The sequence below is a fragment of the Acanthisitta chloris genome, unplaced genomic scaffold, assembly GCF_000695815.1.
Source record: "Acanthisitta chloris isolate BGI_N310 unplaced genomic scaffold, ASM69581v1 scaffold9688, whole genome shotgun sequence".
Lineage (NCBI taxonomy): Eukaryota > Metazoa > Chordata > Aves > Passeriformes > Acanthisittidae > Acanthisitta > Acanthisitta chloris.
The window spans coordinates 1-15,247 of record NW_008686538.1 but is presented as its reverse complement, the minus strand read 5'-3'; the positions used below and the strand labels follow the sequence as shown (position 1 = coordinate 15,247).

At 42.4% G+C, this 15,247-nt stretch overlaps 1 protein-coding gene across 1 annotated transcript in view; it reads right to left on the bottom strand.

Annotated features, from left to right (window-relative positions):
• The window catches only part of KIAA0556 (KIAA0556 ortholog), a 53,285-nt gene extending 38,712 nt beyond the window's left edge, over window positions 1–14,573 (bottom strand). The window contains exons 1-9 of the mRNA XM_009080197.1: window positions 14,512–14,573; window positions 13,049–13,218; window positions 9,023–9,102; window positions 8,126–8,260; window positions 5,872–6,133; window positions 3,974–4,170; window positions 2,870–2,982; window positions 2,312–2,426; window positions 1,793–1,999 (exon numbers count right to left, since the gene is read on the bottom strand). Coding sequence (XP_009078445.1) covers window positions 1,793–1,999; window positions 2,312–2,426; window positions 2,870–2,982; window positions 3,974–4,170; window positions 5,872–6,133; window positions 8,126–8,260; window positions 9,023–9,102; window positions 13,049–13,218; window positions 14,512–14,573 — 1,341 coding nt within the window. The remainder of the gene's footprint in view (window positions 1–1,792; window positions 2,000–2,311; window positions 2,427–2,869; window positions 2,983–3,973; window positions 4,171–5,871; window positions 6,134–8,125; window positions 8,261–9,022; window positions 9,103–13,048; window positions 13,219–14,511) is intronic.
• Between the last annotated feature and the right edge of the window lie 674 nt (window positions 14,574–15,247).

The following is a 15,247-nucleotide window of genomic DNA, read 5'->3' as shown; positions in this document are numbered from 1 at the left end:
ACCCCTAAAATTCTATGAGTCTATGATTCTAAGCACCAAAAAATGCCTAATTCTGGACAGTGTTCAGAACTGCTACCTCTGCACATTCAAAAACGGAAGAATAGAATGTGTGGCAGCTCAGGAAGAAGCAAGAAGGAAAGAGTTGCAAAATCAAAATGTTCAATGTTAATACATTTGATGCCAAATGTTGCCCCAAAACAGATGAACAGGGGCACAAAGTGAATACACATGCAGCTAACATTTCACTGATCTGAGATTAGCCAGTAAGTTAGTTCCTTTTCTGTTTTCAAGGATACACAGCACATACAGTCACACAGCAGGTACACAGTCAGTGTTTTTCCACATCCTTTCCCTCTGAAGTGAATCTTTCAGTTTGTCCTGAAGGCAGTAACCACAAAACTTTCCTACTGAGTGCTTTAGATGTGCCTAATGATGGCAAGGACAGAGCTCTGCCAGCCTGTCCACAGAGAGCATGAACTGATCCACTTCTCAGTGGTCATCTCTGTATCCCAAACTCCCACAAGTCATGATGCCACTGCCCCAGAGGCCTCTCAGAAAGCTTTGGGAGACTATTCTTACTCTGAATGTCATTTTTGGGCATAAACAGTGCCAGAAAGGTTTATTCCTAAATAAAAGAAAGAAACCTCTTAACATCAGAGAAATGAAAGATAGCCCTCAGACCAGCGTGAACTCCAGGATCAGCTTCAAAGCTAGATCATGTTTTTTGAAGTCATACTATGAACAAGACTAGTTAAAAAATAAATTCCCAACAGCAGACAACCTCTGATGAGCAATCCACCTCCAGACATTCAAGTCAGGACTTGACACCCCAGAAATCAGTACGTTCTGGTGTGCACTGAGAGCCAGAGGTGCCTTCACAGGAGGGTAACTGACTCAGCACCAAAATGGACTCTGGAAAGATCTGTTCATGCTCTTCACTAGTTTCTCTGTAGAGCTGCACACGACCTTCCAAATAACAAAAGGTGTATCAGAGCCAGGACAAGTATTGTGTCTGGAGTGAGAGGCAGTTGTGGAGATCACTTCATTTATCGGTGGAAGTAACTTCTTAGGACTGGAGTTAACAAACTCACAGGTGTGACAATCCCCTCACCATGTCAAAGGTCTGACACCAGAAACTGAAGGCACCTTAATGAATCCATGCCAAAACTCAAACTCTGGAAGACTCTCATGTTTTATCACAAAGAGCAATGGTGATGTCTTTGCCTTCACGTGATGTACTTGAGCCTGGAGTTACTGTGTTTGCAACTAGAGCTAAAAAATCTAGCCCAAAAATCCTTTGCACCATCAGGGTGAATCTGATATGTTAAGGAGTAGGAATTACACTTGAACTGGATCAAGGGGAAAGTGGAAACCTTTAGTCTTAGATTTCATGGGATACTACTGGCATGAGACACTGCTTTGTGTGGGCACTGAAGGTGCACCTGATGGACAGTAAGGGAAGTATCAAGCACTCTGAAGAGGAATGTGTTCTTTTATCCAAGAGTTAATACATCAGGAGGCAGAGGTAAAGTTTCTCCTTCAACTGATTAGTTAAGCAAGACAGGCAAATTAACCCAAGTCTGTTCTAGAACAAAGTTATAACAATACCAACACCTTGAACAGAAAAGCTGAATTTGCTAGTAACAAGCAATATTGGCCTTTTTGTACATTATCAGACAGTTGCTATGCAGCAGGTTCAAAATGCAATCATGACCTCAACAAAAAAAACTGGTGATAGAATGTAAGAGAAATATAATGAGATATTTTAATAGCCAGGGCTAAGCAGTCTTACATTTAAGCTCTTACTGGCCAAGCAGCACAAGTCCCCTGGGTTGTCAGTGTTGCGGATGTCCACGTCATGAGGAGACACAAATATCTTCTCATTCTGGAAATCAAAAAACTCCACCTGCCTCAGGCCCACATTGGCTGGATTCCCCCAGTTGGACAGAAGCTCCATAGTCACATAAATGGCATCATGTACTTCTTGACTGGATGTCACCTGGAGCAAAATGAAATATGATGAAAACATAAGTGACAAAACACTAAAATGTGGAACAAAACAAAGACTCTTAAGAGTGCAATGCTGATGGGTCAGAAGTAGAAAGCTTATCTGGATGACATTCAGTCATTCTGGGTTCCACCAATTCTGCCCCACATCACCAGTCTTAAAAAGCCTAAAGAGAAAACAGCTCTTTGTTCTTTCCCTGATAGAAGTGTATTAGTTGATGTGGGTTAGAATCTGTGGAACACAGATGCACTTTTGTTTCAGTAATACTGGGAAGCATCAATTATGGTGCATATATGCACAAACCTTCTCTCTCAAGATGGGATCTACTTCAGCTTTGTCACCAGACCAGGATCTGTCATTAGCACAAGCAGAATGGCTCTCAGGCTGTGGAAAGACCTTCAGAAGTATCTTCTTTTGTCTGAAACAACATAATCTTTTATGCAATACCTCCTCATATTTCCTGTGTTTTTAAAGGAATAATTTAGTTGGTATGAAGGTGAAAAGGTGATAGGATGAACCCACCCCCACCCCCCCCCGAAAAGTTCATGTACCCCCAGGCTGAAGGACACCTTGCAGCCTTCTGCCTTAGATACACAGAGGTTGGTTAAAAACCTGTGCTCCAGCTCACAGCTGAGTCTGAGGCAGTGTGAGAAAGGAATGCACAGGTGAGAGAAATACAAACACAGATGTTGGCACATCCCTGACCCACAGAGACTGGCCCAAGGCTGGAACTTTTTCCCTGATTTGGTACTACTTGCATGATGTCTCAGGTGTCTGAAGATCACCAGGTGCAGTGGCATGAAACCACTAAAGAAAATCTCTCTTCAGAAAAGGAACTCAGCCTAAAGCAAATATATATACCTGCTCCCAACAGGACAAATTCTCTCCACAGCTTTTGTGACTGCAGTACTTGTCTGGCTTTTTTCTGGAGGCTCAGCCATTGCAGAAACAACAGATGAAACAGAAAATTTCTTCTAAGTAAGAAAAAGATGGACACGTTTCATTCAGATTGTTCTCCACATACCAGTGAGTATCAGTCTGCATCTCTGGAACAAATCAAAGTTTGGGCCCAGCTCATCTGTAACTCTATACTGAGCTAAAGCACAGTTAACAGAACTGATCACAGTCTTGATTTGCAATGAAACAGCTGAGCTTGCAGCTTGATCTCCTGTGTGGAAGACAAGGAACATAAAAGCATGCTCTGGGGACTGTTCAGTGTGTGTGTATAGATCTGTACTGGAAATTCCATTTGGTAGGGCTCAGAGTTGGCCAAAGCCTTGGCACAGGTCTGCTAGACTTTCTCTTCCTCCAAAAATGAACCATAAAGACTTTCAAAGCCCCAAACTCCTCAGTTTTATTAGCACAAAACATAGTTCTGCATTTAAAAAGTAAAGCAATCAGTAGTGACTACCTAAGAGATTGCTCATTTTTATGATTTTTTGGTTTATGAGTTTTTGATTGTTTTAAAACATGGTTGTTGGAGACAAGAGATGTACATGCATTGATGCAGAAAACCCACAGCAGCTCCTCCTCAGTAAGATCTAGCAATGTCCATGACAGCTCTGCTCCAAAAGCAGAGGATGTACTAACAGGGAACAGTGCCCATATTAATGAGTCCAGTAGGAAGTTAGGATTTATTGGGATGCAAATCAAATATTATCTTGTTTAAGAAGCTTCCAGGATGAAAATGGCTCAACTGGGCCTGCAGCTGTGCACTTGACTGTATAGACAGATCATATGGCTGGTCTATCAGTTGCTCAGTGATCCCTGTAATCAAGAGAGAGCTGCAGGATGTTATGCTGAGGAAGCAGATTAAGAAAACAACCCTATGGAAGAATAATACAAATTCAATTACACTTCAGAGGCATCACCATTCAATCGTGCATGATCCTAATGTGCAAAGGATTGTCATTCCTGGGGGTTTTGCTACTTGATCAAACAGCTCTCTTCTCTACTTTGCCATACCTTTTGTGAGCTTGTGGAAACTGTTTGCCTCAGCAGATCTCTCTGCAAGATTTCATTTTCAATACGCATTGCTTGAAGCACAGCTGAAACAGACTGATCAGGATCCTTCTCACACATGTTCTTCCTAGTTGCTGACAGTGGCCACTCTGGTCGACTCAAGGGCCCTGGCACCACGAGAAGGAAGAAACATTCATTTGCTTGGACATACAAGGGAGGAACATTACACAGCACATATGTGAAATATCTGATCTGAGCACAAGTGCCATGAGGAGAGGCTGAGGGAGCTGGGGGTGTTCAGCCTGGAGAAGAGGAGGCTCAGGGGAGACCTTCTCACCCTCTGCAACTCCCTGACAGGAGGTTGGAGTCAGGTGGGGGTTGGTCTCTTCTCCCAGGCAACCAGCAGCAGGACAAGAGGGCACAGACTCAAGCTCTGCCAGGGGAGGGTTAGGTTGGATATTGACATCATAATATTCTTATTTCTTACTAGAAGAAATCCTTTCCTGTCTTTCCTGGTGCAGGAACCCAGCAGAGAGTGGCCGAGTGGCTTTGCGTGTTACCAGGACTGGTCTGACAGGGATGTACAACTCAGCACTGTCCTTTCTCTTTACTGAGAGAACATGCTTTGCCTTCACTTCTGCAAGGTAATAAGGAAACACAAATAATCAACTTTCAAGTTCTTTAGGAGCAGCCAGCCTGGGAAAAATGATCTTAACTGCTAGAGTTTTGCCACTTTAATTCTGTTGGCATAGGTAAAATGGTAACCTCCATGCTCCCCCCCTCTCACTGACACTGTTCTGTTGATGGAGAAGCAAATGTGCATTGTTTGCACTAACTTATGCAAACAAAAGTATTATAATCTACCAATATATCTCATCTCTACCAGACATTTACCTGCATTCATGTCAAGAAAAGCAAATCCAAAATAACTCCCGAGTCACTTGTTAACACAGTTATACCAAAACAAGTTCTTAAAATACAGACCAAAATATTCCTGTTTAGGAGTTACAGAGGAGGAGAGGGCTGCCTAGTGTAGTTCATGGGAGTACTTTTCTTTTTTTATTTGACAATTGTTTACAGCTTTGAGACTTCCTTCTGAACAAAAAAAATCCTGCACTTTCCCCAAAGATCATCATCTCACTGCAGCTCCATCCCTTTTTCCTATCTCTTCCTCTACACCCTCCCCATTCACACTCCACTCACATCTATGCTAATGAGAGCAGCACTCAATTTATTCCAAGATTGTTCTTCTTAATTTATGCAATTTACTACAGATTAAAAAAAACCAAACCCCAACCAACAACCAAAACCAATTACTGCACCTAAAATGAGTGGGGAGGGAATTTGGATTATTGAATGTAGGTCTAGGTCTGGTTTCTGCCTGAACTCTCCACCTTTAGCAAGCTAAACAGCTTTGAGACTCAGTAATTGGTTGTGGGATTGAGGTGTCCAAAGGAGACAGAAAGAAGTGGTTCAAATCTTTCATCAGGGATGAATAGCACATACTGTGACAACAAGTATCCAGTACCCAGGATGTCAAATCAGCTTGAGAGTGGGAAGGTTTGGCTGCCTGGATTACTGCAAAAACCATTCAAAAATATGTTAAAACCATAATAATCTCTTGAGAAATCTCATAGACAGTCTCAGACAATCGTAGTTTCAGTGTCTAGGCCTGGTGATGCAGGGGCATTAACCAGGGCTATACCTCTGCTTTGCAAAAAAAAAAAAAAAAGTCCTTAATATAGTAGCAAGAGGATGCAAGTCTCCCAAATCAGGAGATTTGAGAGCATTATGAGAGTATGGACTAACCCCTAAAGGTTAACCAGCAGCCAGTCCCTTACAAGCAATGCTCACTCAGAGAATGATTGCAGTGCAGTGTGGTGTCTAACACAGAGACTCACTAGGATCCTGGCTGAACTCCAGCACAGTAGGGACACCAGAATCAAGGCCAGAGCATCTCCCACCATCCTGATGTTCAGGAGCTTCTTTCTGCAGTGACCCACTGCTATGCAACTCAAGGCCTTCAAAGCTTGGCATTGCTTCCTCAGTGGGAGATGGCTCTGAAATCACATCCTCTTCAACAGAGTCACAATCCTCACAAAGAGAGTCTTCCTCCATCCTTTCCTCTTCTGTACTGCATTGCAAGCTTCTGCTCAAACCCTGCTGCAATACAAAGAAATTGTCAGGAAAACTCAAAAGTGTGTTTTAAAATAAACCAGTGTGGCTGCCTCTTCCTCCCTAGGAGAAAGAAAAATCCTCTCATGAATTGAGAGTAGTGATGCAGCCAGAAATGTTCACATTTCCCTGTCATGTCTGCACTCCTCTGAGGAGGGTTTGTAAAGGAAAAATCATCCTACAACACCTTTGTCCCTTATCATCCGAATCCTTGCAGGAACATTCTGTAGGCCAAGGAGTTTTTACAAGCAAAAATCAATTTTTAGGAGCAAGTTACAAACAGCAGGTAAGGGACAGGGCAAGGACGTGTATTTTTCCAGTCTCACACAGCTGTTGCTATTGGAAGAGTCTCTGCAATCCAGAATTTCCAAATGTGTTCACAAGACTGCCAAGCTCATGTAACAGCAACTTCTTTAGAAGCACTTGGATAGATTGTAATAGTCCTGTCTGGTACACATCTGGACTTCAAAAACCAGTAGAAAAGAGTTGAGGTCTAATGGGCTGAGCTTCCAGTTTGCACAGACTCCTTTGAAGTGGACACACTGTAACCGGATTTCATCCAAAAATTAATCTATTTTGAAATTTACTGAGGAAAAAAACTGCCCTTCCTCTCTCATCACATGCCACAAACAGCACAGATGATGCTGGAGAGCTGTGTGCCTTGATGAATGCAAAAGGGAAAGACCTGGCATTTTTAAATGCTTTTTCTCCCCTGCTTTGTTGGTATTAGAGTTTTGAGATAAATACAGGTAAACAGACTGAGGAAAATGAAAACCTGAAGCCACGTTGGGTACAAATGAGCTGTGACAAGTGTATGTTCAGCTTGCAATGAAAGCTTCAAGGTGTTACAGATTACACTTGTTAGGAAATCTGTGTTGACAGAAACATTTTACAAAGAGCTGCCAAAGGTAGGTTCAAATGAGGGTTTATAAGCAACCTGAGCCTTGAGATCCAGCATGTCCTCGTGACAGTCAAGACTAATATTTCTAGTTATTTGCCAGGAAATTGTACAAAGCTTTCTTTTAGTTTGAAACCTCATGCACCTGCATGAGTCAAGACATTCAAAAAACACATTGTAGCTTCAGGAGAATCCAAAATATTTCCATTTGGAATAAGGAGAAAAGTTGGGTCTTGGTTTAAAATTATTAGCTTAGTACTTACACATAGAAGATTCTAAATATCCATCACTGTAAAGAAGTTACCAGTTTGTAAAGCAAAAAAAAAAAATCATCATAAACTTGAGAGCAATGTAGGAAAGAAAGATGTAAGCTGGGAAAATGTGCTTGGGAAGTTTCTCTGATGTCAGTAGTAGCATCTGTAGACAGTTCCATATACACATGCTACTCCACTACCCAGAAAAGCTTTATGTATGCCACTAATTGAGTAGGCAGAAAAACATTGATAAGTTTTGCTCATTTACTCGTTTTTTTAAGGATAGTTGTGAAGTGTGTTAGAACAAACTGCAATCAGTAATAAAATGGAAGGCTACACAGTCCAAACAATAACAGTCCTTGATGAAAAGCAACTGCATTGATTAGAATATTTTCTAAACTTCAGTCTGAGTTTTGTTAGGTAAAACAGTGACATGTGACAATTTTAGCATCATTATTCAAAGACTAACCCAAACCCAGAAAAGGCTGTTGTTTAAGCTTACTCTAACCTGACAGGCAGGAGTGACATTCACATGGACAACCATCAAGTGAACTGCAAGAGGCTCCCTGCAGGAAATCAATGTTGGATTGATTCAATCCAACAGGACAATATTCTACCTCTTACAAAGAGGACTTCATATTTTGCAGTGCTGTTGAAGGAGATGAGATTTTCAGAGTCTTTACTTTTCATTTTTTCCTTCTTTTTGTCACATCTCATCAACGCAAAATCACAACCTGAAGAAACCACTATATACTGGGTTTGCATGCTCCAGCTAAGATTGATAAACTGACACTTCCATGAACAAGAGAAGGCAACTGCCAGTTGTACCTGGGAGGAATGGAGAGGATCATCACCATCTGTTTCCACACTCAAGCTTTCATAAGGTTCAAAATCCTCAGAGTACTCCAGAGATGGTTTAATGTAGAGTTTATCCCCTTTTTCTGTTCTAATTGTCACAGTTTTCTGTGAAAAGGAGCACACAGAGAAATTAGATTTCTTTTGTGCTATCGGCAGTAGGAAAGAATAATCATCACATTTGACATAACAATGTCTAAATCAAGCACTACTTTTCCCCTCTGTTCCAGAGAAGGTTTCTGTCTGTCCTGAGCTCACCTTTGAGCTCTGGCATTATGGTTTAACTGGTCAAACTCCCCAGCTGCTGCTGTCCCCAGAGTGGGTCAGGCCCTGCACACATCATGTGTTGGGCATTCAAGTGAGTGTCCATCAGGGTTAACCCTCTCACCTCCCCAGGTAAGTGGAAAAACTTCTAAAGTTTGCTGCAGACATTTTCCACAGGGAGAAGTCTCAACTCAAGCTATGCAAATTACACTTGTGTGTGTCTCAATACTACTGCAGAGTGACAGGCAGGGATGCCTCTCCAAAATTAGTTTCTCCACCTTTCACACTAGAGAAATTCTCTGCCAACAGAGATGTCCAGTGATATAGCTATTCTGCTGGAGGATACACTCAACCAGTCAAGGTTTCTGTGACAGGCATCACTGAGAAGACCTTTGCAAGGAGATGTGCTGCTTTAGCCTTCAAAGCAGACACAAAACCCACCAGGGTATAATTTCACATGGTCACTCAGCATCCAGACCAAGACAAGACTCAGATTCAAGGAGAATTCCAACTGCCCTCTATCTACTAGTTGCAAACAATTCCCCCTAAAATCATTTACGACCTAAGAATTAATTCCCAGACATATTCTTTCCAACTGCCTCTTACCTGCAGCCAACTTCTGCGTTGTACCTTGCTTGGTGCACTCTGTGTGCTGCATTCTTGGGCCTTCCTCTCTCCTAGCTTGGCTGATGTTTCAGGACAGAGAGGTAAGAATTAGAAGACAAAGTAAAAATACAAGATGTGACAATATACCCGTTAATTCTCATTTTGATTTTGGTTTGATGTCTTTCTTTTCCCCAGCTGAGGACAGGGGAGTGAGTGTTGGACATGGGAATGGTATCACAACAGCAGAAAAGTCAGTCCATTTTAGACACTGACCAGTTGTGGGTTTGTTGAAGTTTGGAACAAGGGCATCACCAACACTCTCAGTAGCATCCTAAATAAAGGCATCTCATTTCCTATGGCCAAGACAGATTTACAGCTTCCATTTCTTCTCAGTGGAGAAAAACAGCTGATGCAAAGCTTTTTTTTCTTTAAGCCATAATTTAATGGGCACCCTAAGCCAGCAGAAACCAGCACTACCAATAAGAGAAGGAACTGTCCTACAAAGGTCATAGAATCACAGAAAGATTTAATTTGGAAGGAACCTCTGGGGTCACCTAGTCCAGCTTTCCAGTTAAAGCAGGGCTTACTTCAAATTAGATCAGGCTGTTCATTACAACTCTCAATAGCACATTTTCTTTCCTGGGTTGGATGACCCTACATGTACCTGTGTGGTGACCTGTTCAGAGAACTGATATGGGCAAGTTTTCACTGAGGAGAAACAAAAGACTACTTTTAATTACAGCCTCTTGTGTAATCTGCCTTGGCAGGGCCTTGGGCTAGATGGTCCAGAGGTCCCTTCCCACCTCAGCTGTTCTGTGAATCTGGTTCACTGTGAGACTGCACAAATGCTGGTACAAGCAGATAGGAGAGAACAGGTACAGGGCAGGACAATTCCTGGGGGAATAGTGTGTGCTTATGTTAATTTAGTGTGATCATAACGTTCCAGAGCAAGAACAGGATGTTGTTCTACTGCTTCGGCACAAAGTATCTGACTCTTAGGCATGAAAAGGACTAGGAACAGAGGGGGAAAGGAATGGATTGGTACAAGGAAAAAACACAGTCCTTCCCAGCTAGAGCTCCAGCTACTCCATTAGGCTATTCCTAATTAACTCCAGCAATACTCTGCAGTCATTAGCATTGGGGCTGATTGCTGTGGAGCTCTTGTGGTACTGAGGGTAAACTGGCCTGAGGTTACAATACTACAGGTGTGGACAGATTCAGTCACTGCTTTGGGCAGATTTGGAAGCACCTTGCACTTTCAGTCCTGAAGGAATCCACCTCTTCTAACTGCCCAGAAGCCACTCGTGTCCTACAGATGAAAGTAGGAAAGGCGGATGGGGTAGGCCTGTTGCTACCACTGCTGAGTATTTGGTTCTCAGGATTATATAAGTATTTAGTGATGGACCCATGTGTGGGGAGTGGCCTGGCTGCATTCAGCAAGGCTCCAGCATGTCTGGGCTAGCCAGGGGATGTGTTAGGACTTGTTGCCTGAGGGCCTTGGGAAGAGTAGGTGTGGACATGGGACCCTTGAACAGAAAGCGCCTGCGTGCTGGCTCACCAGCCCCGAGTTGGGAAGTTGCTGGGATGTTGCTGGGGTAAAACAACAAGTTGTTGTGCCTTAGGTTGACCAATTGGTACACACCTAATGTTTAAAATAAGCCAATCAGCAGGGAATATGCTAAGCAAAGGGACTATAAGGATTTGTGAAAAACAACAATAAACGGACATGTTGCTTGCATCAAGCTGCGTCCCGTCTCTCCATCGCGGCACCCATGTGTCTCTAAACCCAGGAAAAACAGTAGTTTAAATGCCAGGCAGAGGCTGATGCAGCTGAGCTAGACATCTGTGCAACAAGCATTACTTTAGAGCAAAAACATCCTTCTCTTTGGTGGGATGGGATCTGAATACCAACCACTACCTGTTTCAGTACACAGAATAGGTCCATTGGTATAATTCCCTTGGAGACTTGAGCTGACAGTGCCCACTCTAGTAGCCAAGCCAAGAACTGAGGAGCACATCATCAAAATATCAGGCAGAACTAAAGCAAACCCCATGCTACCCTTGAGCCACACCTTTGTAACCACACAGACATTCACTAGAAGAACAAACCTAAGTGTCAAACTCTGTCTGGGTTATGCACCCAAAGCAATGGAAGTGCACCTGGAGCTTCACTACCCTACAGGCCCATTAGCTACTTTCATTCCCTTGTCAAATCTAGGCATAAAAAGTTATCAATCACTCTTATCATTAATTACTCCCAGGGAACACAGACAAAGAAAATAGTGCTGCAAACAGATTTATAATGACACATTCAGGAGCCACAAAGAGGGATTTGTGCCCATTCTGGATTATTAAGTATCACACATTCCTAATTTTTCAGTGAAGACTAGTCCTATAGATGGATACTTTAGAAGTAATAAATGATGCAATAACTCTTATGGGAGATGGATAGGGAAGAAAACTCAGTGCTGTATCTCAGCTAGGAATCATTTCTGTAAGCAAAATCATATTCAATCATTGAGAAAAAATGCCTGGAAATGAAAGAGATCACAAAATTGCTAAGGTACAACCCCCAGGCAAGAAGCTCATACAGATCACCAATAACTCCCACTCTGGACTCTAGAAGCAAAATCAAATGGAAGAGGAAAAAAATGACAGGATGATGATTCAGTTGATAAGTTTCACTGCAGCTTCATGTGTTTAGAACAACACCACAGGATAGTTAAAACCAGCAAAACACTGAGTTCTCTTCTGCAGATGTAATGCCAGTCTTTAAGCTGATGGAGTTGAGGAAAGGAACAGAGACTGCCAGTGAAGTCTTTAAAGGTTCCTAAGACAACTATTCTACCTTAACTGAATCAAATGGCATTAAGCGACCATAAAAATAAAGGACTAAGCTTAGAGACTCCCCAATCTTCATAGGGGAGATGCTCCAGTGCTCTTAGCAACTTGGTGGCCTCCTCTGGACTTGCTCCAACAGTTCCATGTCCTTCTTATGTTGAGGACACCAGAACTGTGTGCAGTGTTCCAGGTGGGTCTCACCAGAGCAGAGGGGGAGAATCACCTCTTTTGACCTGCTGCCCACACTCCTTTGGATGCAGCCCAGGATTTGATAATGTATCACATTAAGTAACTTTTTAAACTCCTTCTCTTCATTTTTAGGAGAAAATAAAGCTTAAGCAGACATTATCTGTATAGCAAGTTAAAAACTCCACACTTGAGACAGACAGGTTGGAGCAAGTGTGAAGGTAGTTGACTAAGGCTGATAAACTGCTTTACACAGGGATTGGGAGAAATCAACTTCCTTTTCATTATGCTAAACAGATTAGAACACCAGTAAGCTCATACTTTATACCTTCATGCATGCAAAATTACTTCTGTCACTACACTGCTCTCCATGACAGACAAGCTTAAATTAGAAACAAATACCTCTTTGGATAAAGCCAACTAATCACTGGGAGAAAATGGGAGATTTCCTTTACTTCAAATATTTAAATAAAGATTAGCTGCCTGTTTAAAACAACTATTATGGGTTAAATATAATTTATGAGCTTAATGCAGCTATTACTGCATATAATTTGATTACTGCCTATGCCATCAAATGTCATTTGTCCTCAGGACACCAGACTGAGATACCATTGAAGTCCACCAGAATTTAAATCACATTACCAGTGTTCTGTGTCAGGCAGACACACCACTGTTTCACACTGACAGCTATATACATTTCTAATCTCCTAGTTTTAGTTAGAGCTGTTTAACAAATGAAGAGGCAGGGAAGTTAAACCTTGGAATTATTCAGGGATCAGCTGAGAAACTGGTAGGGTCTTGCAGAGACTGTTCCTTACACACAACCAGCTGAAGCACTCCGATGAGAGTCCCGTGGAATTTCATTCCACCAAGCTCAGGTGCTGCTGCCTCTTTACCACAGCCTGACCAGTGACCTCATGGACTGAGTCACAGCTCTGCTGGGTGCATGTTTCAAGCAGTTCTAGACTGCAGTCCCTGTCAGGCTCCCATGTAACTCACCCTTGGCCCTGGTGCTCTGTGTCACATTTCCAAGGCAGCTCTGGGAGTTGATTTTCCTGCGGCACTTTTTTGGCTCTGAGTTAGCTCCATTCACATACTGAGAAAAGCCTTTTTCTAACCGCTCCAGTTTGATTTGCACAGAATCTTTTATTTTTAACCTTTCCAACTGCCTGAAGTAGAAAGGACAATAATTCATCCTTACACAGTGCACATACAGATGGTCAGATCAGCAATAAATACAACAACACACCATGGAACAAAGATAAGAAATATGTTCACAGTACAAGTAGCATTTCTAGCGTGCAGATTCCAGGACCTGTTCCTGCTCTGTGCTGCCTCTGTGAGTACCCACACGCTGTGCCAGAGGAAGTCTGACCAAGCCTCTCCCTTCTGAGATGCTTTCCATGTTGTTTCTCATTATTTTTTCCATTTGGTAGGATATTTCACATTTCTTCTTAAGGGTTTCACTTAGAATTTCAAAAAGCTTCAAAATTGTTGAGCTCTTTCCAAGAATAAAAATGAAAAAGATAATTTCTGTTTTGAAACCTGAGGTGGAAAGCCCCCAGTCAATAGCTGCAGTTGGGAGATACCAGAAAATGAAAAGGCTGGTTAAAATAATATAAAGAAACAGCATTTCCCAGGCTCAATTTCAGTGAAACAACCACTCTCCCTTTGCCAATGCTCATCTTCTCTCCTTTCACCATGTGTTACAACCAGTCCATCCTAATTCCTAGGGTGAGTGGCATGCAGGCCAGGAGATGGGCATCATCCTAGTGAGAGCTCTGATACTAAGAATGTAAGTTGTTTGAATTATTAAATAAATTGGTTTTATTCTTTCCTAGAACTCCTTTAAGAGACTACAAAATCAACCTGTGGTCACAAAAATTGGCTGGTTTTTAACATAGTTGTGGCTTCTTCTTGGTCTTTTCACCAAACCAGTTTGTCATAGAATTTGAGTAAAAATTTTATGGCTTGTGGGAAAGGAAGAAGAAAGTTCTGTAAGGTCCCTCTGAATTAACCTGTGAAGTTCATCTGGCCAGAGAGCAATGTCAGGAACACATGATCAAAGAGTTCATATCAAAGAGTTCAAACATTGGAAACTTGTCTGAAAGACACTAAAGTTGGCAAAAGCAACAAAAACCTTGCCCATAACTACATCCTCACACAGTGTGAGCTGCCGGTTACTGAGTCTACAAGCTCTTACTCTTCAAAGAAAAAAGCTCCTGTCAGCCATGGAAACAGTAACTATTATTAATAAATGAATCCATCTTTTAAATGCTGAATACACATTGTCATTTCCTCAAGATGTAAAAACTTTGATGTATTTAGCAGACAAAGAGAAGAAAAGAGAAACACCTGAATGCTTTAAGGCACAGCAAGTCACACTTCAGTCACAACTGCTAAGATTAGATACAACACAAGAGACATTTCACCCCCAATACTGGTAACAAATGTAATCTTACCGGTTTCTCTGCTGAAGGGATATTAAGTAGTCATCATGTTTTTCATCAAAGTCAGTCACCATGTCTTAATATAAAGCTGAAATGAGAATATAATTGCCACTGAATTATTATGGAGCACCACTGGCTTTTCACCCTCTCAGTAGACGAGAGCACTATAAGCTGAAAAATGTTCCTCCTTCAACAAGGCATAAAACTGTCAGGGCAGTAAATAAAGCTCCTGAGGAACAGAGGGAAGGGTACTCATTTCACTTATTTTTCAGAACCCTTCACAATCGACTGAGGAACCTAAAAATAAAGTGGAAGATATATGCTATAAGGAGTTTAGAATCCAAGCAAACCCGGGGCCCAGGCTGAGGGGCTCAGAGCCAGCTGTGGGACAAACTGCTGTCGCTCGTGAGGGGAGGCAGTTCTGTTTTATCGCTGCAGGAGCTGTGCACACCCAAAGTGTTTAATCACACACTTCACCTGCCTTTCAGCAACTTTCCTAGCACTCCCCACCAAGTCCCGCAGAGTCGCTGCTGCGAATTGCGCTAGGATCCTTCCCTACGCACTCAGAACTTTCAACGTGCTGCTAACACATTTAATTAGCTTTGGGCCGAACCAAAACAAGGACGAAGCGTTTTACCTCGGGATCCAACACAGGACCCATGCACTTTGCCTCTCAGGGAGCGCAGAGTGTCCGTGCCGGACCCTGCCCCGTCCCGGCAGCACAAGCAGCGCCACAGGCGCCGCTCCC